The sequence below is a fragment of the Mobula birostris genome, chromosome 4, assembly GCF_030028105.1.
Source record: "Mobula birostris isolate sMobBir1 chromosome 4, sMobBir1.hap1, whole genome shotgun sequence".
NCBI classification, from domain to species: domain Eukaryota; kingdom Metazoa; phylum Chordata; class Chondrichthyes; order Myliobatiformes; family Myliobatidae; genus Mobula; species Mobula birostris.
In genome coordinates, this window is record NC_092373.1 from 96533378 (window position 1) to 96542147 (window position 8770).

Below are 8770 nucleotides of genomic sequence, written 5' to 3' on the forward strand. Positions count from 1 at the left end.
TATGGTCACTACCTCCTAATGGCTCCTTTACCTCGAGGTCCCTGATCAAATCCAGTTCATTGCACAACAGTAAATCTAGAATTGCGTTCTCTCTGGTAGGCTCCAATACAAGCTGTTCTAAGAATCCATCTCAGAGGGACTCCACAAACTCCCTTTCTTGAGGTCCAGTACCAACCTGATTCCTCCAGTCTACCTGCATGTTGAAGTCCCCCATAACAACTGTAGCATTACCTTTGCTACATGCCAATTTTAATTCTTGATTCAACTTACACCCTACATCCAGAGTACTGTTTGGGTGCCTGTAGATAACTCCCATAAGGGTCTTTCTACCCTTAGAATTTCTCAGTTCTATCCATACTGACTTTACGTCTCCTGATTCTATGTCCCCCCCCCCCTCGCAAGGGACTGAATATCATTCCTCATCAACAGAGCCACCCCACCCCCTCTGCCCATCAGTCTGTCCTTTTGATAAGACGTATACCCTTGAATATTCATTTCCCAGGCCCTGTCCACCTGAAGCCATGTCTCTGTTATTCCCACATCATACTTACCAATTTCCAACTGTGCCTCAAGCTCATCCAAGCTTTATTTCTTATACTCGGTGCATTCATATACAATACTTTCAATTCATTACTCCCCTCACCTCCCATATCAATTCCTATCTCACTTGACCATACTGTATGATCCCTTCTTGAGCTTTCTGCTCTGTTGATTCTGTTGTCTTTCTCAACTTTTCTTATTCTCACTTTCCCTTTATCTCCATCCTTATGTTTCCAGTTTGTCCCCTCCCCCCCCCCCCACTACTTAGTTTAAACACACCTGTGTTGCAGAGGCAAACCTGCCTGCCAGAATGCTGGTGCCCTGCTTATTAAGGTGCAACCTGTCCCTTTTGTACAATTCATCCTTATCCCGAAACATACCCCAGTGGTCCAAGAATGGAAACCCTTGCTTCCTGCACCAGTTCCTCAGCCACACATTCAGATCTATTATCTCCCTGTTCTTGCCCACTGCAGCATGAGGAACTGGAAGCAAACCGGAGGTAACTACCCTGGAAGTCCTGCTTTTCAGCCTTCTTCCAAGTTGTCTGAAATCACACCGTAGAATGTCTTTCCTCTTCTTCCCCACGTCATTTGTGCCGACATGCACCACCACTTCCGGATGTTCACCTTCACTCTTGAGGATTCCCTGCAATTGGTCCGTGACATCCTGGATCCCAGCACCAGGGAGGCAACACACCATCCTGAAATCTCGCCTGTTGCCACAGAAACCCCTTTCTGTACTTCTCACTATGGAGTCCCCTACTACCATGGCTCTGCCTGACGTCTGTCTCCTCGCCTTTGCTTCAGCGCCCATTGTTGACTCGCAGACCCGTCTGCCTCTCAGACTGGCACTGTCTTCTGTCCCGACAGCTTCCAAGAGGGAGAACCTGTTTACGAGAGACACATCTCCCGGGGTAAGTGATCATAATATGATAGAATTCACCCTGCAATTTGAGAAGGAGAAGTTAAAGTCAGATGTATCAGTAATTACAAAGGCATGAGCTGGCCAAAACTGATTGGAAAAGAACACCGGCAGGAATGATGGCAGAGCAGCAATGGCTAGAATTTCTGGGACCAAAATCAGAAAGCACAAAATACATACATCTCAAAGAGGAAGAAGTATTCCGAAGGCAGGGTGACACAACCATAGCTGACAAAGAAGTCAAAGCCAACATAAATGCCAGAGAGAGGATATCATAGAGCAAAACTTAGTGGAAGGTAAGATGATTGGAAAGCTTATAAAACCAACATAAGTCAACTAAAAAGATCATGAAGAAATAAAAGATGGAATATGAAGGAAAGTTAGCCAATAATGTTAAAGAGGACACCAAAAGTATCTTTCAGATACACAAAGCGTAAAGGAGTGGCGAGTGTACATATTGAACCATTGGATAATCATTCTGGAGACTTTGTAGTGGGTGACAAGAAAATGATGGATGAACTGAATAAGTATTTTGCATCAGACTGCATGGTGGAAGACATTAGCAGTATTTTTGAGTGTGTCAGGGGACAGAAGTGAGTGAAATTGCCATTACTAGGGAGAAGGTGCTTGGGAAACTGAAAGGTTTGAAGGTTGATAAGTCACCTGGACCAGATGGTGTAAACTCCAGAGTTCTCAAAGTGGTGACTGAAGTATAGTTTGGAGGCATTAGCGATGGTTTCAGAGGCCTGGAAAATTGTAAAGGTCAGTCCACTTTCAAGAAGTGAGAAAGGCAGTAAAAAGGAAATTATATGCCAGTTATCTGACCCCAGTGGTGGGAGATGAGGGAATTGATTAAGGATGTGGTTTTGGAGTACTTGGAGGCGCATAATAGGCTGGTCTGCATAGTTTCTTTAAGGGAAAATCTTGCTTGATGCACCTGTTGAAATTCTTTGAAGAAATAACAAGCAGAATAGACAAAGAATTGGTGGATGTTGTGCACTTGGATTTTCAGAAGATCTTTGACAAGTTGCCACACATGAGGCTGCTTAACAAGTTAACAGCCCATGGTATTACAAAATATACTAGCATGGATAGAACATTGGCTGATTGGCAGGAGGCAGAGTGTGAATAAAGGAAGCCTTGTCAGGTTGGCTGCCACTAACTTCTGGTGTTCTACAGGGGTCTATTTTGGGTCCACTTCTTTTTATGTTATGTCAATGACGTGGATGACAGAATTGATGCCTTTGCAGCTGAGCTTGCAGAGATCCATGGAGTGGCAGGTAGAGGAAGGAGGAGGAATCTAGAATGACTTCAACAGATTAGGAATATAAAAGCGACGATGTAACACTGAGATTCATAAAGCATTGGCAAGGCTTCACTTGTAAAGTTGTCACCTGTTTTGGGCACCTTATCGAAGAAAAGATGTACTACCATTGGAGAAGGTTCAAAGGAAACTCACAAAAATATTCTGGGATTGAAATGCTGATCATATAAGCAGCATTTGATGGCTCTGGGCCTTTACTCACTGGAATTCAAAAGAACATGGATGACCTCATTGAGACCTATCGAATGTTGAAAGGTCTTGATAGTGCGGACGTGGAGAGGATGCTTCCTATGGTGGGGAAGTCTAAAACTACAGGACACACCCTCAGAATAGAGGGGCAACCCTTTACAATGGAGACAAGGAGGCATTTCTTCAGCCAGAGTGATTGGATATATTCAAGGAAGAGGTTGATAGATTCTTGATTAGTCAAGGTCTAAATGGATATGGAGAGAAAAAAGATTAGTGCGCCAGCTGGTGGCGCAACGACATCAGCGCCGGACCCGGGAGCAGAGGTTCCCAGGTTTGAAACTAATCGGGTCCGCTCCTGAGTATGCTTTCCATCCGTGCCGGGTGAGTGTCAAGATCGCAACTTGACCTCGTAAAATAAAGGGAAAATACTGCGAAAATGTCTGTGCGAGGAGTGGCGTGCCACGCATCTCTCTCTCACTCCGCGCCTTGTAAAAGCCACGAAAAAGACACGCATGCATGGACACGCAGATGCACACGCACAGACTTGCACGTACACAGGCGTACACGAAAAAAAAGAAAGAAAGGAGATTGGAGCTGAGGGGGAAAATGGATCAGCCATGATGAAAGGGTGAATCAGACTTGATGAGCCAATTGGGCTAATTCTGCTGCTATATCTCATGATGTTATGGTCTTGTGTTGCGCAACAGAAACACTGACAGGGACCAGCTGGGCTGAGTTGACTCCCACTGTACACTGGGAGTATTGTAGATTTACTAAATCACTGAGACAAAGTTTAAATTAGAACTAATTTATTAGTCAAATCCAGAATATTGAACTCCAGCCCCATTGAAGGTGAACATTAGCAGAAGAAACCCCTCCCCTGCCCAGTGTGCAGAACTAGGTGTGATGAGCAGCAGCAAGAATTGCAGAGTTCGATACCAACAGACACTTTTGAACTTGGTCTGATGGTTAAATACCCAGCATGCAGCTTATTTAGACTTTTCCCCCAGTGTGAATTCGGTAGTGTTTCACAAGGTTCGATGACCGAGTGAATCCCTTCCCACATTCAGAGCAGGTGAATGGCCTCTCCCTAGTGTGAACTTGCTGATGTACCTTCAGTTGAGATGACTGAGAGAAGCTCTTCCCACAGTCTGAGCAGCTGAACGGCCTCTCCCCAGTGTGAACTCGCTGATGGACCTTCAGTTGAGATGACCCAGTGAATCCCTTCCCACAGTCTGAGCAGGTGAATGGTTTCTCCCTAGTGTGAACTCGCTGATGGACCTTCAGTTGATATGAGTCACGAAATCCCTTCCCACAGTCTGAGCAGGTGAACGGCCACTCCTCAGTATGAACTAATTGGTGTGCACGTAGGCTGCATAACTGAGTGAATCCCTTCCCACAGTCTGGGCAGTTGAACGGCCTCTCCCCTGTGTGAACTCGCTGATGTACATTCAATTGAAAAGACCGAGGAAATCCCTTTCCACAATCTGAGCAGATGAATGGCCTCTCCCCTGTGTGAACTCGCTGATGTACCTTCAGTTGATATGAGTCAGGAAATCCCTTCCCACAGTCTGAGCAGATGAATGGCATCTCCCCAGTGTGAACTCTCTGGTGTGCCAGTTGGTGGGATAACTGAGTGAATCCCTTCCCACAGTATGAGCAGGTGAATGGTCTCTCCCCAGTGTGAACTCGATGATGTACCTTTAGTTGATATGAGCGAGTAAATCCCTTCCCACAGTCTGAGCAAGTGAATGGCCTTTCACCAGTGTGAACTAAATGGTGTGCATGTAGGTTGCATAACTGAGTGAATCCCCTCCCACAGTCTGAGCAGGTGAACGGCTTCTCCCCAGTGTGAACTCGCTGATGTATCTTCAGTTCAGATGACCAAGAGAATCCCTTCCCACAGTCTGAGCAGGTGAACGGCATCTCCCCAGTGTGAACTCGCAGATGTTGCGGTAGGTGGGATGACAGAGTGAATCCCTTCCCACAGTCTTAGCAGATCCCCAGTGTGAATTTGCTCATGTATCAGCAGATCAGATGACCGAATGAATCTCTTCCCACACATGGAACAGTTGAGCTGGCTGTCTCTCTCTCTCTCTCTCTCTCTCTCTCTCTCTCTCTCTCTCTCTCTCTCTCTCTATTGTGAACTCACTGGTGTGTCTGCAGGTCAGCTGAGTGAGTGAATCCCTTCCCACACACAGAGTAGGTGAACAGCCTCTCCACACTGTGAATTAACTGATGTGTCTGTGGGTTGGCTGAGTAAATTCCTTGTTGCCTTTGAGATCTTCATACACAAACTCTTTGTTGTTTCTAACCTGTAAAAGATTTACAACATTTCATCAGTGGGTGAAGGACATTTGAGTTGAGATCATTTCAGTGTCCATGGTGAGCTTTGTCATCACACTGTAACAGCAAAGTTCAACCCAAGGTGGAGGAACAACTCATCTTCTAAATGGGCACAGATCAGGAATCTAGACTGAGTCCTTGTCTGTATTCCTGTGTACATCAATATAAGCTATTTCTGCAAACACAAGGAAATCTGCAGATGCTGGAATTTCAAGCAACACACATAAAAATTACTGGTGAACGCAGTAGGCCAGGCAGTATCTATAGGAAGAGGTACAGTCGACGTTTCCGGCCGAGACCCTTCGTCAGGACTAACTGAAAGAAGAGATAGTAAGAGATTCGAAAATGGGAAGGGGAGGGGGAGATCCAAAATGATAGGAGAAGACAGGAGGGGGAAGGGATCTTAAATAGGTTTTTTGCGTCTGTATTTACTAAGGGAACTGGCATGAAGTCTATGGAATTGAGGGAATCAAGCAGTAAGATCATGGAAACTGTACAGATTGAAAAGGAGGAGGTGCTTGCTGTCTTGAGGAAAATTAAAGTGGATAAATCCCCGGGACCTAACAGAGTGTTCCCTCGGACCTTGAAGGAGACTAGTGTTGAAATTGCGGGGGCTCTAGCAGAAATATTTAAAATGTCACTGTCTACGGGTGAGGTGCCAGAGGATTGGAGAGTGGCTCATGTTGTTCCGTTGTTTAAAAAAGGATCGAAAAGTAATCCGGGAAATTATAGGCCGGTGAGTTTAACATCGGTATTGGGTAAATTACTGGAGGGAGTACTAAGGGACAGAATCTACAAGCATTTGGATAGACAGGGACTTATTAGGGAGAGTCAACATGGCTTTGTGCGTGGTAGGTCATGTTTGACCAATCTATTGGAGTTTTTCGAGGAGGTTACCAGGAAAGTGGATGAAGGGAAAGCAGTGGATATTGTCTACATGGATTTCAGTAAGGCCTTTGACAAGGTCCCCCATGGGAGGTTAGTTAGGAAAATTCAGTCGCTAGGTATACATGGAGAGGTGGTAAATTGGATTAGACATTGGCTCAATGGAAGAAGCCAAAGAGTGGTGGTAGAGAATTGCTTCTCTGAATGGAGGCCTGTGACGAGTGGTGTGCCACAGGGATCAGTGCTGGGTCCATTGTTACTTGTCATCTATATCAATGATCTGGATGATAATGTGGTAAATTGGATCAGCAAATTTGCTGATGATACAAAGATTGGAGGTACAGTAGACAGTGAGGAAGGTTTTCAGAGCCTGCAGAGGGACTTGGACCAGCTGGAAAAATGGGCTGAAAAATGGCAGATGGAGTTTAATACAGACAAGTGTTTGGTATTGCACGTTGGAAGGACAAACCAAGGTAGAACATACAGGGTTAATGGTAAGGCACTGAGGAGTGCAGTAGAACAGAAGGATCTGGGAATACAGATACAAAATTCCCTCAAAGTGGCGTCACAAGTAGACAGGGTCGTAAAGAGAGCTTTTGGTATATTGGCCTTTATTAATCAAAGTATTGAGTATAAGAGCTGGAATGTTATGATGAGGTTGTATAAGGCATTGGTGAGGCCAAATCTGGAGTATTGTGTTCAGTTTTGGTCACCAAATTACAGGAAGGATATAAATAAGGTTGAAAGAGTGCACAGAAGGTTTACAAGGATGTTGCCAGGACTTGAGAAACTCAGTTACAGAGAAAGGTTGAATAGGTTAGGACTTTATTTCCTGGACCATAGAAGAATGAGGGGAGATTTGATAGAGGTATATAAAATTATGATGGGTATAGATAGAGTAAATGCAAGCAGGTTTTTTCCACTGAGGTAAGGGGAGAAAAAAACCAGAGGACATGGGTTAAGGGTGAGGGGGGAAAAGTTTAAAGGGAACATTAGGGGGGGCTTCTTCACACAGAGAGTGGTGGGAGTATGGAATGAGCTGCCAGATGAGGTGGTAAATGCGGGTTCTTTTTTAACATTTAAGAATAAATTGGACAGATACATGGACGGGAGGAGTATGGAGGGATATGGTCCGTGTGCAGGTCAGAGGGACTAGGCAGAAAATGGTTCGGCACAGCCAAGAAGAGCCAAAAGGCCTGTTTCTGTGCTGTAGTTTCTATGGTAACTATGGATGGAGCTAAGAGCTGGAAAGTTGATTGGCAAAAAGGATATGAGAGGATCATGGGATGGGAGGCCTAGGGAGAAAGAAAAGGGGAGGGGGAAAGTATAGTGAGAGGGACAAAGGGAGAAAAAGGAGAGGGGGAGAGGGGAAGAGAGGGGGAGAGGGGAAGAGAGGGGGAGAGAGAGAGAGAGAGCGGGGGAAAGAGAGAGAGAGAGAGAGATAAATAAATAAAGGATAGGGTACAAAGAGGAGGTGGGGAATTAACGGAATTTAGAGAAGTCAATGTTCATGCCTGGAGGCTACCCAGATGGAATATAAGGTGTTATTCCTCCAACCTATTTCTGCCTGTCTTCAATCTATTACGTGGCTCAGTTTGTTACCCAGAACAATGGTGTTTGATATCATTGTGTACCCACATAGAATGGTAGAAAACATGTTCCGAGTAGAAAGATCAAGAACAAGGACAGGTAGAACAGAGGTGATTTTCTCAAGAACTAAAGCTGATGGAAGGATTTTGTTCTTTTTTCCTATGTGGCACTAACTGACTGCATCATTGACTGCAGGGTGGAGTCTTCATCGGAGATAACTCGGAACTATAGTTTTGTTCCGAGTTCCTAACCCTTCGATTTAGATATCTGGAGCCTGGCAGTATCTGACAGATCCACCCGCTCCAATTTCCTCCGAACGTGCCTGCAAACACGCCTTTCAGACTGGCGGGTAAGCGCTGTCACCCATGGTTGCCTCTATTCCCAGAAACCCCCACGATAGATCTGTCACGGCACAGCGGGGCGCATGCGCGGCAGAAATGGCGCCAGCACCTTCACTCTTCAACGGAAAGCTCCCCGGGGTCCGGGTACGGATCCTGGGGTGAGAGAGTGATAAGACCGGTCTGTCCTGGGGTACGGAAGCACCATGTGTTTAGGCTCAAAACAATTATCCCTCAGTCGAGGTGTGAACGCCGATGCTGATTAAAGTCCCGCCCAGAGCCCCACTCCTACCTCCTTCAGATTTTCCAGAGCCTGTTGTCCAATACGCGCATGCGCGATTCCGGAAACCTGTTACCCTTGCGCTTGCGCATTAGATCGCTGGGTCACGGCGAATTATTAACGCAGTGATTCCTTGTTTGCTTGGACTGAGCTTTGGCTGATAGGCAGGAGGCAAAAAAGTGGGAATAAAGGGAGCCTTTTCTGGATGGCTGCCGGTGACTAGTGGTATTTCACAGGAGGTCTGTGTTGAAACCGATTCTTTTTACATTACGTGTCAATGATTTGGATGACGGAATTGATGGCTTTGTGGCCAAGTTTGCGGACGATATGAAGATAGGTGGAGGGGCAGGTGGTCCT

At 45.7% G+C, this 8770-nt stretch overlaps 1 protein-coding gene across 1 annotated transcript; it reads right to left on the reverse strand.

Moving 5' to 3' along the window:
• Window positions 1-3799: 3799 nt before the first annotated feature.
• Window positions 3800-8465, reverse strand: LOC140195987 (uncharacterized). Its single transcript, XM_072254672.1, has 2 exons — window positions 8426-8465; window positions 3800-5289 (listed from the first exon to the last, which is right to left on the reverse strand). Exon 2 carries the CDS (start codon window positions 4898-4900, stop codon window positions 3968-3970), a length of 933 nt encoding a protein of 310 aa, XP_072110773.1. The 5' UTR covers window positions 4901-5289; window positions 8426-8465; the 3' UTR covers window positions 3800-3967.
• Window positions 8466-8770: the final 305 nt, after the last annotated feature.